Here is a 17,116-nt window from a genome sequence, read left to right on the forward strand (position 1 = left end):
TGGCAACAAGGGGGAAGGAACAGCTGCAGCAGGGAAGTATTCCAGAAAGAACGGAGTAGACTCTGAGATGCTACTGAGAAGTCAAGGAAGATAAGAAAGGGAAAATGGCCCGTGGATTTGGCAAAGTGAGGTCACTGACACCGCTAAGAAGAGAACGCTGCGAGGAGGATGGAAGCCGATTGGCGTGCGTTACGGAGAGACTGGGAGATGAGGAAGTCTGGAGCAACAACAGGGACTGCTATCTTGGGGAGTTTTGCCTTGAAGGGAAGCAGAGACCTGGGATGATATGACATCAAGGGAGACTTGATTATTTTTGGTCTGTTCTTTTGTTGTTCATAGGAGTTTGTCACCTAACAAAAGACAGTGATTCATCTCCCATTATCTCCCTACTAACAAATTTTATCCTCTGTTCTGGTAGAAATGTGACCTGAGGGTGATAGTCATGTACATTACTGACAAAGGATATGCTGAAATAAATATCTGGTTAGCCTTTATTTTGTTGAAAATATAGATATTTATTAATTGCTCACAGAATAATATTAATACTATTTCAAAGATTCAGTTTAATAAGTATATCTGTAAAGTCTTAAAGGCATTACCAAGGTAGCCACTTTTTTACTTTGTATGGAAAAATCAATCTTTTTTTGAGATATTCAACACTTTATTATAATAGATTTTTGTTAGATTCTTTTGCTCAGCTGTGAGCTTCCCCGGTGGCTCAAAGAGTAAAGAATCTAACTGCAGTGCAGAAGACCTAAGCTGGATCCCAAGGTTGGGAAGACCCCCTGGAGAAGGGAATGGCTACCCACTCCAGAGGACTTCGTATGTGGCGCTAGTGGTAAAGAACCCGCCTGCCAACGCAGAAGACGTAAGAGACACGAGTTTGATCCCTGGGTTGGAAAGATCCCCTGGAGGAGGAAATGGCAACCCACTCCAGTATTCTCGCTTGGAGAATCCCATGGGCAGAGCAGCCTGTTAGGCTAGAGTCCACAGGGTTGCAAAGAGTCAGACATAACTGAGCAACTAACACACGTTTGCCCAGCTGTAGGCTAATATAAATGTCCTGAGTGTGTGTGTGTTTTGTCATGCATTTTTGAGTTATCTTTAGTTTTATAACCTCATTACTGCATAAAAAATGTATACATTCCTTTTCCATTTGTCAAGTATTAACTATTCCAAATGATTTTGGTAATCCTTCCCATCTTAAATTTACTGTTTTAGTGTTAATAAGTTAGTTACTATTCTGCAGGCCAGGTGGAGTGAGTCCCTGGAGTGCTGAAGTCCTAAATAGAAAGACCAGCTCTGATGAGGTTCATTGCTGCTGTGGTTGGGGGGGAGGGGGCAGCGCAGGACAGGGACCTCCAGGTTCCTTAGTCCCCACCCTGTGCTCAACTGACATGAAATCACCAAGCGGCTTCTGGTGCTTTGTGACAAACGCTCCCCTTCCCCGGGCCTCTGCACCGACACCGTCAGACGCGCCCCTGCAGCCTGACAGCATGGTCTAATGGGACGATGCGTGGTGCAGAGGAAACCCAGGCTTTAAAAACACTTTGTAGAAATGTGCAACCTTTTACTAAGAAAACTAGCCTACCACAGAGGCGAGGGAAGAACCAAAAGGCCAAAGCGTCACAGTCCCAGTCTTCACCGAAACACAGGTCTAGTTCCTTGGGCTCAAGCTTAACTAAGGGTTCTTGTTCCATTCGTCATAGAGGAGGGTCACGAACCCGAGCACTCCAAAGACCATTCAGTGTCTGAGAGCATGAAACGGGCTCCTACGTTCTTCGGTGGAGTGGGAGGTAAGGTGGGCAAGGCAGCGCCCACCTCACAGTATGGACTCTGAGACAGTGTCTCTTTCTGCCTTACAGATGGTACCAGCACTGCTTCGGCACCCAGCCCTTCTTCAGAGGAAGCAGCTGAAGTCTGTAAAGATGAAGGTATGAGACCACTTACTCATCTGAAAGTCTGTGCAAACTCTTAGAAAACCATCTGGATTTTGTTTGTTTGGGGGAAATGAAATAGTGAGCAAATCCATCCAATCCTCTTTAAGCATGTCTATTTCCAACGCAAATATCCAATCTGCTCTATTTTATTCCATATCTACCCTTTTCAGAATTTGTATATCCATTTGTTCCTCTAACAGTAACTATTCATGAAACAACAGGATGATTGGAAAAATTATGTTTAAAGAAGATGTTTATTTGAAACAACAGAAGGAGGCTGTTTACAGCTACTTGTCAGGAATGGGTTCATTTGATTATCACCTACCAGAGAACTCCATTATCTGGACAGAATAAAAAAGAAATGTTTGAAAGGCATCATTGAAAATAAATCTTTGACAAGAGCATCATTCCTCATTCTCTGGACAGTTACTATGAGAAAATGTTGCTGACCCAAGTATCTTTAAAAGAAGAAAAACGGAAAAGAAAAATTTATGTCGGTTCTAAGAGAAAATTTGAGGGAGAAATTGCAGGGACATCCATGTGCAGAGAACACAGTTTTTAAAATATGTATCACCTAAAGGAAAATGAAATTGTCATTTCTACCCCCTCTGATTAATTGTCCCCACACACAAAAAGTAATATTTTAAATCTGTAATTAATAACTACTAAAAACGCTCCGAATGGTAGATGAGATTGTTGTACAAATGGGCATCTGCTAAACCATATGACCTCCTTGGAACTTTTAGATTAATATGCTGAATGCATTTCTTCAGTTTGGAGTAATAAGAAAATATATCTGCGTGTAAGATTGATATTAGCTAGTCCTGGAATCAATGTTTAGAAAATCAAAGTTGTCTTAAAAATAACACTCAACTGTTTACATGATTCATCTCATCTCATGTTGCCTGTAAACAGTTTTCATAAGTGAGACATCCTATGTAGGAAGGATAGTTGCTAAAAGTGTGAGCTCTGGGGCCAGATGCTTGAGGCCTAGATCCTGTCTCTGGCACTAGCAACGTATGTGGGCTTTCATAAGGAACTCTTATACTTAGCAAGGGATTAATATGTCATCACAAGTACTTAACTTCTCTGTGGCTCAGTCTTCTCCTCCATAGAATGGAGGATTACCTTGCAGAATACAGCAATACATGCCCATTGCTCAAACTGTTCACCTGGTACCTATGCAGGGTGGCTTCCCCAGGAGACTAGGGAGCTAACCTTTATCAGGGAGGGCTCTTGGAATCAACACTTGTGAAAGGAAAGCATGCAAGACTGGATAAATAAATTGAACTGCAAGGCGTTCTCAACCGAAGCCGCAGCCAGGCTGAAGATGGCGTGACAGTTCTGAGATGTCCAGCTGGGGCGTGGGAGTCTGGCTCTTAAACCTCCCACTGAGGAGTCACCTGTCACTGGCTGCCAGGGGAAGGGGCTGTGGTCTTGGATGAAGCCTCTCTCTTCTGTTCAGATGATCCTAGAAGCTTGAGAAGGGATGAGGGCAGCCTACGACTAGAAGAGGAAGCTCTTCCTTCCTGAAGGGGGATCCTGTGGACCAAGACAGCATCCACTGTTCTCTTGCTTTGGGTGGTCTTTTTCTAGTTCTTCGTCTTTTTTTTAATGACTCCTTTGGCATCTCCCTTTATACTACTCAAATATGTGTTTTTGGTTGTTGTTGTTTTTTTTTTCCTCGTCAAAAGACCAAATTTATTTATTTTAATTGGAGGTTAATTACTTTACAATATTGTATTGGTTTTGCCATACATCAACATGAGTCCACCACGGGTGTACACATGTTCCCCATCCTGAACCGCCCCCCTCCTCCCTCCCCGTACCATCCCTCTGGGTCATCCCAGTGCACCAGCCCCGAGCATCCTGTATCCTGCATTGAACCTGGACTGGTGATTCATTTCATATATGATATTACACATGTTTCAATGCCATTCTCCCAAATCATCCCACCCTCTCCCTCTCCCACAGAGTCCAAAAGACAGTTCTATACATCTGTGTCTCTTTTGCTGTCTCGCATACAGGGTTATCATTACCATCTTTCTAAATTCCATGTATATGCATTGGTATACTGTATTGGTGTTTTTCTTTCTGGCTTACTTCACTCTGTATAATCGGCTCCAGTTTCATCCACCTCATTAGAACGGATTCAAATGTATTCTTTTTAATGGCTGAGTAATACTCCATTGTGTATATGTACCACAGCTTTCTTATCCATTCGTCTGCTGATGGACATTTAGGTTGCTTCCATGTCCTGGCTATGGTTAACAGTGCTGCGATGAACATTGGTTGTTGTTTTATGTTTGTTTGGGGGGTTTTTTGTGCTCGGTTTTCTTTGCACTGTGTGGGCTTTTTCTATTTGGCGGGGGGAGGGGGGTGCTTCTCTTGTGGTGCACAGGCTTAGTTGCTCTGCAGCATGTGGGATCTCAGTTCCCCGACCAGGAATCAAACCCCCATCCTCTGTATCTCCCTGTGTCTCCTACATCTCCCGCATTGGCAAGCAGATTCTTTACCAATGAGCCACCTGAGAAGCCCTCCCAATCATTCAGCCTGTGATAAAAAAAATTGTAAATGTCTTGAAGTAGAATAGCAGAGTTTTAGGAAACAAGAGAAATAATTAAGTGCTTCAAACTGAGATTTTTCCTGTGGAGTTGTTTGGTTTGAAGATGTCACACCTTTATAGAAACACACTGTGATGTTTCTTCATGCTTTTAGGATCTCACACCGTTAATTGCTCATGCCAGGATCAGTTTCTCAGAACACTTTTAGGTGTTTCTTTTTTTTACACGAAACTTTTAATGGTGGTAAGTCCAATGAGTTCTGTCATGTATCACAAATGCCATTTCCTAATTAGACCAAATGTGAAGTTTGGGGGATTCTTTTACTGGAATTGTTAATATCCATTAACCCCTTATATTTAAGGAAAAGAATTTTGAAGTGCACATTTACATGTGACCCAGTTTCCATTAAAATTAGAATATACAGTTTATGATTTTTGCCTTTTTTCTGATATAGCATGTATTTATAGAAGACCACTATTTTAACTGATTTTCATTCCAATGCTTAGACTAAGCATCTATTGCTTATAGAACTGCAAGTGTTGGAAATATTACATAGTTTAGCTTGATTGATAGAGACATGGCTTAGAATGGAAAAAAAAATGAATTTGCCATTGAGATCCTCCAAAATTGAGGTCATGATGAGGTTAAAAGGCATTCATGTGTGTTGAGAATTCATTTCAAATACTCGCCGTCATGTTACATGCAGAAATATATCTCCTTGGTGATGTCTGGGCTATTTGTGATCTCTGCAGCTATAAGACTGCTTATAAAAATGCTTATTACACTCTCCAGTTTAAGTGCAGAGCATTTTGCTGACCAAAGGTTCTCAAGGAGCCCCTGCTCTTGTCTTTGTTTCTGGGCTTTGCTTCTGACCCAGCATCTTCTTCTTAGGTCTTGGAATCACCAATATTATGGACTGGCCTTTTTTTTTTTTTTTTTTTTAATATCCTTTCCAGTATAATTCTCAGAGATTTTGAGCCTCGTAGTTATTTTTAGCTTTGCTTATTGGTTGGCTGGCTTTATATTTGTTATAATTTTGGCTCCCACAGCAACCTCAATGTCTTCTTAGAGTGCAAGGACTAAAAATAAACAAAAAACTGAGCAGGCTAATGTCACTTGGTTTGGAAGATAAGATTTTTTTTTAATTAAAACAGGTATGTGGAAGCAGAATAATTTCAAGAAGAAACATCTTTGGGGATGTCTTCTAGGTCTGTGATTTTGTTCAAGTATTCTAGACACATTTCCCACCAGGTTCTGAGGATGGATACTTATTGCCCATTTACCCTGTGTAACTGCTAACCATCCAAACCGCTAACAGAAGGAGATACAACTCATAGATCAAGAGCTAGATTCTGAGTTCCAGACAGAGGACACCTGTTCCCAGGGACTCATCCCAGCCCTTGGGTGGGCAGTGGTTGAGCTGGGAGGATGAGACGTGAGGAGGAGGAATACTGATGAATAATTCATCCATATGGGGTGGATGCAACAGCCAGGCCTGAATAGAAATGAACTCCAAGTTAGAGAACCCTGAAAAAATATCTGTCAGTTGATAGGAGCTCTGAGGTCATTTATAAAACAGGGCACACACTTGTCTATTGGCAGATTTCTTTCTCTACTGGTAAAAATATTCCAGTGATTGATTTAATGGTAGTTTACAATGTAAATCCTTAAATACAAACCCAAGAGTACAAATGTTCAGGCTATTTAAGTTAGCAAATATACAGGCAATCAGATGAAGGGGCGTGTAAACCCAGGATTAAAATGAGCATTAGGAATATCAAGTACTCTGGTTGAAATTGCTACGTCATCATCATCATTATTTAAGATATAGTCGGTCTGCTAACTCAAGGAGAATTCTCTGTTCTGTTAACTCCTAATAGATCATCCTCACTTGCAGCCAAGGTTAAGGCACCTTATTAGGGGGGAAATGCTGTTTAAACACATCTTCATTCTCCTATCTTATTTCTTTTTGTTGTTGTTTAGTCACTCAGCCGTGTCCCACTCTTTGCGACCCCATGGACTGTAGCCCGCCAGGCTCCTCTGTCCACGGGATTCTCCAGGCAAGAATACTGGAGGGGGTTGTCATTTCCTTCTCCAGGGGATCTTCCCAACCCAGGGATCAAACCGGCATCTCCTTCATTGGCAAGTGGATTCTTTCACCATTGAACCACCTAGGAGGCCCATCTTATTTCTTATTGCTTAATCAGTACCCAATTTGAATTTGAAGGTCAGCTAGACTAAACCATATGCTCATCATATGAACAAAATCAGCTAATGCTCAGGTGCACACACACTCGAGCTCGTATTCCTTTGGAGCTCTGAGTAAGTCACATCATTGCTGTCTGCTGTTTATGAAGTGGGATGTCACTTGGCAAAGGACACCTTAACACTGGAATCTAGTTTCAGGCCTCCTAGCAGTCAGAATTTCCGTAGGATGGGGGAAGGCTTGAGAAAGAGTCAAATTTGCCAAAGAAGACAGCAGAGAAAGGGTCAGGTTATGTATAAGGAATTGGATTCAGGGATGAGCAAGTGAAATGAAGTGAAGCGAAAGTCGCTCAGTCGTGTCCGACTCTTTGTGACCCCAGGGACTATACAATCCATGGAATTCTCCAGGCCAGAATACTGGAGTGGGTAGCCTTTTCCTTCTCCAGGGGATCTTCCCGACCCAGGGTTCGAACCCAGGTCTCCTGCATTGCAGGTGGATTCTTTACCAGCTGAGCCACAAGGGAAGCCCAAGAGATGAGCATAAATGCTCCCAACCACGAGTAGCTATAAGCCTCCAGAACCTGTTTCTGTTCCCTGTCTACACATTGGAGAGAAACACTATGCTGTGTCACCCATGACGCTCCCCTCAGACTTCTCTCATCTGATTTTCCTTAGTCCTTTCCCTGTTCTTGGAATCCAATCTTGCCCTGCCTAGCATCCTCCCCATGACCCACCACAGTGGGACAGAGCTGTTCCCTTGCCCTAGATATGCACCTATGGAGTGTCTGCAGACACCATGACACCTCTGGGCTATCACTCTTGGATGGTAAGAGTCTGAAGTGTGGAATGAGAGCCGTTGCGCTCTGGTAGTTCAGTGAAGAAGAGGCTAAGACAAATGGAGTGTCTCCTGGACTCAGTTCAGTTCAGTTCAGTCGCTCAGTCGTGTCCGACTCTTTGCGACCCCATGAAGCACGCCAGGCCTCCCTGTCCATCACCAACTTCCGGAGTTCACCCAAACTCCTGTCCATCGAGTCAGTGATGCCATCCAGCCATCTCATCCTCTGTCATCCCCTTCTCTTCCTGCTCCCAATCCCTCCCAGCATCAGGATCTTTTCCAATGAGTCAACTCTTCGTATCAGGTGGCCAAAGTACTGGAGTTTCAGCTTTAGCATCATTCCTTCCAAAGAAATCCCAGGGTTGATCTCCTTCAGAAGGGACTGGTTGGATCTCCTTGCAGCCCCAGGGACTCTCAAGAGTCTTCTCCAACACCACAGTTCAAAAGCATCAATTCTTCAGCACTCAGCTTTCTTCACAGTCCAACTCTCACATCCATACATGACCACCGGAAAAACCATAGCCTTGACTAGACGGACCTTTGTTGGCAAAGTAATGTCTCTGCTTTTGAATATGCTATCTAGGTTGGTCATAACTTTCCTTCCAAGGAGTATCTTTTAATTTCATGGCTGCAGTCACCATCTGCAGTGATTTTGGAGCCCAAAAAAATAAAGTCTGACACTGTTTCCACTGTTTCCCCATCTATTTCCCATGAAGTGATGGGACCAGATGCCATGATCTTCATTTTTTGAATGTTGAGCTTTAAGCCAACTTTTTCACTCTCCACTTTCAATTTCATCAAGAGGATTTTTAGTTCCTCTTCACTTTCTGCCATAAGGGTGGTGTCATCTGCATATCTGAGGTTATTGATATTTCTCCCGGCATTCTTGATTCCAGCCTGTGCTTCTTCCAGTCCAGTGTTTCTCATGATGTACTCCGCATATAAGTTAAATAAGCAGGGTGACAATATACAGCCTTGATGTACTCCTTTTCCTATTTGGAACAAGTCTGTTGTTCCATGTCCAGTTCTAACTATTGCTTCCTGACCTGCATATAGGTTTCTCAAGAGGCAGGTCAGGTGGCCTGGTATTCCCATCTCTTTCAGAATTTTCCACAGTTTCTTGTGATCCACACAGTCAAAGACTTTGGCATAGTCAATAAAGCAGAAATAGATGTTTTTCTGGAACTCTCTTGCTTTTTCGATGATCCAGCAGATGTTGGCAATTTGATCTCTGGTTCCTCTGCCTTTTCTAAAACCAGCTTGAACATCAGGAAGTTCACAGTTCACGTATTGCTGCAGTGCTTTACATTTCTGTACCATCTATTTTTCATTTCACAAAAAGGTAACCTGAGAGAAAGGAGAGAAAGAAAGGCGTGCATGGGGGTTGGAGAGAGAAGAACTACTTTAACAGTATTAACGCCCATGCCAGATACTCACATGATCTTACATAATCCTCAAAAATGATAGTATCTTATTCTATATGTTTTAGTGCTTGTTGTTCTACTGGAAAGCATAATGCATATTTATTGAAAAGTATTTTTGAATGCAGAAAAGTATAAAAGGTAACAAAAGCATATGATCCTTTTCATTTCAGAGATTAAATTGTAAAAAAGAAAAGTTTGTTTTTCATTTAGCGACATACCCTGAACATTTTCCCATGTATTTAGGCATACTTTTTATTGGAGGTATAATATTTCATCATATGGTTGTCCCATAATTTACATAGCCAGTGTCCTAATGTTTAATTATTTAGTTATTTATAACTCTCTCTGTTATAAATAATACAGAAATGCAGTATTTATATTTCAGATAAATCTGAATGTATATCTATGATCAATTCCTCAGGATAAAATCTTGACTTTGGGTTGATTTACCAGGGAAAAGATTAAGATATTTTTTATTGCTTACCCTCATCTTCTTATTTTAAAAGTAATGTGTATTTATTCAATGAAAAAATAAGCAAAAAAAGAAATGAAAATATCACTCATAATGTCAATCCTGAGAAACATATTAATATGCTGGTATATAAACTTCCAGTCTTTTTCTAGGCTACCACATATATATAGATAGATAGACAGATAGATAGATAGATAGATAGATATATGAAGTGGTTTTTTTTTTGGAGGGGGAGTATTCTGCAATGCATACCATTTTGAAGTTGTCTTTTAAATATAGCAAGACTGTGAAATTTTTTCCATGTCTTTTGATAGTCTAATATCATTTATTAATAATTCCAACGAGCAAATGTCTATAATTTACTTACCCAGGCTCCATTTTGAGTCATTTCTTTGGTTTCAGTTTTAAATTCTATACTAGCCAGAAACGTTCTTTTAACTTGGTAAATGTTCATGATCATTCCTGTAAGGAAATTCAAATAAATGAAAAAATGCATACAAATCTTAATTTTTTTTACAATGAATAGAATGTGTTCCTTTTTAGATTTTTTAAATAATATATGTTCATTATAGAAAATTCAGATAATTAATGGGAGTGTTTAAGGAACAGAGTAAAAACACATGACCAATACGACATTGTAAAGCAATTATCCTCCAACTGAAAATAAGTTTTAAAAAAAAGAGTTAAGACTTAAAAAAAAAGAATAAAAACATATATGTAGTCACAGCTCCTTGAGACAACTACCATTTGCATTCTGAGGGCCATTTCTTCACACATCACTTTCTGAATATTTGCAACCATGTAAAATTTTGTATAAATCAGTTACATAATATGTGATTCTAATATCATTTTCCGTTTATCTTGTTTGCCTACTTCCCACCTTCCAGATATTCAGAGAGTAAAGCACATTGATTAAGAATCTAGTCTCTGAACTCAAGTCCCAGAGTCCAGATTCCAGCTCTCCTCTGAGCTATGTGACTTAGGACAAATTATTTCATCTATGTGCACCTCAGTTTCCTCATAAGTAAAATGGGAATGATGACACCTCCATCATAGGATACTGAACATTAAAACAAGTCAACCCCCTTAAACATGTCAAGGAATGTTTGATACACAGTAGGAGGCACAAAATTTTTCGCTATTGTTAAATACATGTGCTTATTTCCTAAAAAATATGTCCTATTCTATGCACTTGTTACAGACAGCAAAACTTGGTGGAAACCGCTTGTAGTCATTTGTGTAAATCTAATTCATCCATTTTAAAGCTCAAGTGTACCCCGTAGCTTGGATGCACTATAGTTTATTCAACCATTATCCTATGATGAGCAAGCACTTTCTTCCCACTTTATTGCCATACAAACAATGCTGCAATAGAGGTCTTTGCCCATATATCTTTACAAGAAGTGCTTTTATTTGCATGGGAAAAATTCCAAAGCATGCATTCTCCCTTGAGGAGAATAGGTTTTTAATGGATATTGCCAAAGGGCTTTCTGAGAAGACTATAACAATTAGTATTTCCATCAGCAATCATTATTTTTGTTTATTCCTAGTTTTCACCCGCTCAGTGGGTATAAAGTAATAACTCATGACATTTAAGATGTCAATATTACTATCCTGATTTTGCAGGTAACTGAGGCTCAGAAAGTTTGAGTGACTTGTCCAGTTACCCAAAATGTTGTCAGAATTTGAAAACCAAATCTACCTGAACCCCAAACCCAGGCTTCTTCAGTCCCACCATGCTGCTTCGTGAATCATGCTTCTGGAGAAAGGGATATCCGTGCCTGCAGGAAGTAGGACGCGGTGGGAGGGCACGTGGGGAAATGGGGCCCAGGCTAGGCTAGCAGGGTGCTGAGGCTGAGGCACCAGCACAGACCAGCCTGCTTGGTCCACATCACAGTCCTGACCCTCATCATGGCCTTGTTCCTAAGCTGCAGCGGCCGTCTTACTCAGGAATGAGGACACAAACACCTCCGGCTATGGACCCCACCAGATATGAAGCTCAGACTTCTTTCTGTATGATCTTGCTTATGCTCCCTCATACCCCCCAGGGACCCTGCTCTGTAGCCCAGCTCACTTACCTGTCATCCCCCAAACCTCACTGGCCTGCTGTATTCCACCACCATTCTGCTGCATCTGATCATCCAGGATTCACTCCCAATATCTTACCTTAGTCTCACACTTCACTGTTCCCTTCCTGTCTTACTCTTTCTCTCCCTCCCTCTGTCCTTCCCTTATTTCCAGCAAATTATCTGAGCCAACATTTCAAGGACAGGAATCAATTCATATAATGCAGGGCAGTTGGCAGAGGGAGAGGAGGAGATCCACATTTTCATCTTTCTTGATTTCTCCTCTCCCTATTACATTTCATCGCATACAAGAGGGAACTGTCTTTTCATCTGATTCTTGTAAATCTATATAAAAATTATCATGTGCCTTATATCTATATAATATACATGACATATCCAACTCACTAGTATGTAAATATCTTGAAATCAGATATCAGATCTCATTCATTTTCATGTTTCAGGACCAACACAGTGACCTGTGCACAGTAGGTCCTCAATATTGGATATAGAACCTATCACAGACAAGGGCCACTTATAATTCTCCTAATGTCACAGCCACTTTCCCAGAATGATTGTTACTATTATCAAGGCTCTTATTAGAGCAAGTTGCCTTTCAGAATCCTGCTGTTTTAAGAAGTGAATTTTCCCCCAGTGCTGTAAGAACACAAATAAAAATTCAAGCCATGGACTTCCTTGTTTCACTTTCAGACTTGGATACCCTTATCCTGTAAGAGAACAAGATAAACTTCTAAATGGTGAATGTATGTAGATTATTTCCAATGACTGAGGCTAGTTATATATGCCTAATTTATGATAAGGCTTTTCAGATAAGCTCTTCAAATGCTTTGATTAAATATGTTTAAAATCCGGTTACATCTCTTGAAGTAGATAAAATCATTTATCTACTTTTTGGTATTTAAATTGTATTAATCTCCCATTTGATATAGTTTAAAGTATACTTATATTTTAATATACACATAATTTAAAATACATACAGCAATTGGAAGGCAAGTAACAGTTGCCATCCAATCACATTTCCACATATGTATTTTCCTCTTACAAATTAAGTGTGACTGTAATTATATATTTATAGCAGTCAATTCAGTCATGTGATCTCTTGGGTATATTCTAAAGATCTGGTGAGTGAGGCTTGGGAACAAAATTATCCCAGACTAAGTCATGGGAATTAGCTGAGTGGGATGGTAACCCTTGTCCAACACACAATTTTGGATCAAACTGTCAGTCCTAATAGGTCTGAATTAAGACAAGCATCCCTGTAATCTATTTTCAGATTCACTGGCCTAGTTTTTAAGCTCTTTGGGGCAAGTCATGTAGCCTTATAAGCCAAATAAGTTTCTTTTGGATTTACATCGCCACCCTAGGGTAACTTTTTTAGGTTGTGCCTCAGTTTTCTCCTCTGTAAAATGGGTATAATAATAGTATTTATATCACAGATTTGTGAAAACTAAAACTTCTTGTAAAAGCTGCTCAAACATAGTAAACTTTCAACAGGTGTTGACTTTTTTTTTTTTACAATAACTGTTATTAAGTGTATCTGTTGGCTTTAGCAGAGAAGGCGATGGCACCCCACTCCAGTACTCTTACCTGGAAAATCCCATGGACAAAGGAGCCTGGTAAGCTGCAGTCCATGGGGTCACTCAGAGACGGACACCACTGAGCGACATCACTTTCACTTTTCACTTTCATGCATTGGGGAAGGAAATGGCAACCCACTCCAGTGTTCTTGCCTGGAGAATCCCAGGGACGGGGGAGCCTGGTGGGCTGCCGTCTATGGGGTCGCACAGAGTCAGACACGACTGAAGCGCCTTAGCAGCAGCAGCAGCAGCAGCAGCAGTTGGCTTTAGAATTCTAACTACTCCAAATACGACTCCTATATCTCATTGAATCCTCACCAGATCTATTGACCTGTGTAAAGTTAAAGAAGTTCAACTGTAGGTGGTAGTCAAAATGCATAGCAACAGCTGTGGCTCAGCCCCTGCCCATCAAGGTGAACATGCTCTGGCCCATCATACTGGCAGGGACCTGTTGAGCACTGAAAACAACTGGAGTGAGCCAGGCAGATGGGCGGGGACACTCCACACTCTCTCTAGCCCCCATTCACCAAAAGGGATTTGCTAGCTGGGTAACCTGGATTGAATACCACCCATAGAGTTTCCTTTTGTTCCTTCTACCTACTTTGTGTTTTAGTCTTTTACAAAAAAAAAAAAAAAAACCTAAAATGGAAGGTCTGTACATCCGTATTTTAGGATGCTTTTGTCAACATGGCCTAATAAGGGTAATCATACATCTTTACAACAAGCACACTCTTGAGAGTGATGAGGGTGCTGTTAATAATTATGTCAAGACAAGCAACCACACTGGGACCAGAGGAACCAAAATGTGTGCTCGTCCCACCAAAAATCGAAACAAATCGAAATCATAATGTCACTCACGCATATTCAAGAATGTTTGCTGAACTTTAACTCATAAAATTGTACTATTCTTAGAGTATACTTTTTTCTATCTTGTCACTTTCTCGTTAATTAATATAAAAAATAATATATGGAGTAACTCCTTAAGATATATCATAAAAGGTATATTCCTAGACAGTCTGAATAAATCAAGAGCATCTGCTAAGAGCAGTCTGTTTTTCTTTTCTGTTTATTCTTCATCAAAGTATAGTTGATTTTCAACATTGTGTTAATTTCTGTCATACAACAAAGTAATTCAGTTATACATACATATCTACAAATTTTTTCTATTCTTTGCCATTATGGTTTGTCACGGGATATTGAATATAGTTCCCCTGCCATAGTGTAGGACCTTGATACTCCATTCTACGGTTTGTGTCTGCGAATCTCAAACGCCATCCCTCTCCCAGGCCCCCTCCTTCTTGGCAGCCACGTCTGTTCTCTACATCTGTGAGTCTGTTTCTACTTTGTAGATAAGTCCATTGGTGTAATATTACAAATTCCACATATAAGTGGTATCAGATGGCGTTTGTCTTTCTCTTTCTGACTTATTAGTATTGTCCTTCCACATTGCTGCCAGCGGCATTATTTCATTCTTTTGACGGCTGAGCAGTATTCCACTCTGTGTGTATGTATGTATCACATCTCTATCCATTCACCTGTGTATGGACATTTAGGATGTTAATAAGTGTTAGTAAATTATAAAAGCTATTCTTGCCTGGAGAACTCCATGGACAGAGGAGCCTGGTGGGTTACAGTCCATGGGGTCACAAACAGTCAGACATTCAGCAGTCAAAACAGTCTGCTGCTGCTGCTGCTGCTAAGTCGCTTCAGTCGTGTCCGACTCTGTGCAACCCCATAGATGGCAGCCCACCAGGCTTCCCCGTCCCTGGGATTCTCCAGGCAAGAACACTGGAGTGGGTTGCCATTTCCTTCTCCAACACATGAAAGTGAAAAGTGAAAGTGAAGTCACTCAGTCGTGTCCGCCTCTTCGCGACCCCATGGACTGCAGCCTACCAGGCTCCTCCATCCATGGGATTTTCCAGGCAAGAGGGCTGGAGTGGGGTGCCATTGCCTTCTCCGCAAACAGTCTAGAAATCACCAATTTAGACAAGGTAGTTTCTACATTGCAGGTCTTTTCAGAGCCTTCAACATGCTGACATGCATTGAGAAGCTCACGGTAGACTGAGGCATGTAGCATTTCTCATTTTAACAGACCAAATATTTTTTTAAGTTGTTTTGTTTGTCCTTTTTTTCATATATAAACCATTTTAATCCAGCAAATTATAGTTTGGGAAACAATCTCATATCCTATCCAGAAGAATTAAAACATATAAAGTTTTGCTTTTGATAAATTGTAATCATCATTATGATGAAAGATAAACACTACTAAAATAACTTGAAAAACGGAGCTTGAGTTTCCTAAATTCATGGCAACACAGTGTTTTTGAAGGAATATTCTCTCGTTTCAGAAAATGTGGCCTCCGTGTTTGACAGTAGATTCCATGAGCAGAAATGTGTATCCGCCTCATTCCTAGTGACGTTTTGTTGCCATCTGTCCTTTCCACCACTGTTCCCCAGGTGGGGATATTTACTGAGAGAGAGGCAGAGAATGTCTCAGAACTGCTGCTTTGTTAAGGCAAAAAGAAAAGAATAACTGACTAGCCCGTGGCAAAGACTGAAATATCTTTTTAATCAAGTATAAAGACAAGGTTTCCTAACAAATTGATAGCATTTAGCAGAAACTTTTCTCTTTCATTTAACAGTTAGCTTTCTTTCTCACCCAGCAAGCACAGTAACACTCACATACACATCTGTGCATACGCAAAACCACACACATGTACATACACTCAGACACTGTTTTAGACCCAACATGAATCTGCGAGACATTTCTCCCAGCTTGCGCTATGATTTATGATGTTTGTGTGATATTGGGAGACTCATAAAGACCTAAGCCTCTCAAGAGACATGTTTTTCAAAAGCCGTTAGATTGCTTCAGTTTACCTACACTATCCATAAATGTTTTCGACGCCAGCCACATTCTGGGGCAGAGTCATTACTAAACGTTCACTCAGTGTGCGTGCTCAGTTGCTCAGCCGTGTCTGACTCTTTGCGACCCCATGGACTGTAGCCTACTAGAAGACTGTCCATGAGATTGTCCTGGCAAGAATACTGGAGTGGGTTGCCATTTCCTCCTCCAGGGGATCTCCCTGACCGAGGGCTTGAACCCGCGTCTCCAGCATCTCCTGTATTGCAGAAGGAGGTGATGGTCCATGCTCAGAAGGAAAATATGTTTCTCTTTTTCCCTTCGAGGAATTATATTATGTGATCTGATAAGATATAATAGAATCTTGACAGTTAGAATTATACTTAAAGATTCAGAGCATTAAGAGGTTGGTATTAACGTGTTTGTGCGTGAGTGTGTTAGTCACTCAGTCATGTCCAACTCTTAGCAACCTCATGGAATGTAGCCCTCCAGGCTCCTCTGTTCATAGAATTCTCTAGGCAAGGATACTGGAGTGGGTAGCCATTCTCTTCTCCAGGGGATCATCCTGACCCAGGGATTGAACCCGGGTCTCCTGCATTGCAGGCGAATGCTTTACCATCAGAGCCACCAGGGAAGCCCAATATATATAAAATAGATAACCAGCAAGGATCTACTGTATAGCACAGGGAACTAGACTCAGTATTTTGTAATAACCTATAAGGGAAAAGAATCTGAAAAAAGTGATGTGTGTGTATATATATATATATATATATATATATGTAGAGAGAGAGAGAGAGATCTGAATCATTGGGCTGTACATCTTGTACATCTAAAACTAACACAACATTGGAAATCAACTATACTTCAATAAAAAAAATTCAGGGCATATGGTCACCATATGAACCATAGGGAGTTTCTTTTTACTTGATGAAAAAAAAGGCAAACTGTAGGGTAGGAAGCGTGATTCAGAGAGAGAACCATTACATAGGAGGGGAAAGGATGAGTGAAGATGGAAGAAAGTAAACGGTCCTAGGGCCAGCTGACATTCCCAAGCAAAGCAAAATGAGCCCACTGCTTCTTGAATTCTTGTATTGCTTTCATGTTTCCCCCAAAGTTAAATGCAAACATAGCTACAACATAAAAGTTTAACAT

At 40.7% G+C, this 17,116-nt stretch overlaps 1 protein-coding gene across 1 annotated transcript in view; it reads left to right on the plus strand.

The window, feature by feature from the left end:
• Window positions 1-17,116, plus strand: part of MACROD2 (mono-ADP ribosylhydrolase 2) — a 2,293,708-nt gene that overhangs the window by 2,157,297 nt on the left and 119,295 nt on the right. Inside the window, exon 13 of the mRNA XM_052650651.1 lies at window positions 1,866-1,934. Coding sequence (XP_052506611.1) covers window positions 1,866-1,934 — 69 coding nt within the window. The remainder of the gene's footprint in view (window positions 1-1,865; window positions 1,935-17,116) is intronic.

The sequence above is a fragment of the Budorcas taxicolor genome, chromosome 13, assembly GCF_023091745.1.
Source record: "Budorcas taxicolor isolate Tak-1 chromosome 13, Takin1.1, whole genome shotgun sequence".
Lineage (NCBI taxonomy): Eukaryota > Metazoa > Chordata > Mammalia > Artiodactyla > Bovidae > Budorcas > Budorcas taxicolor.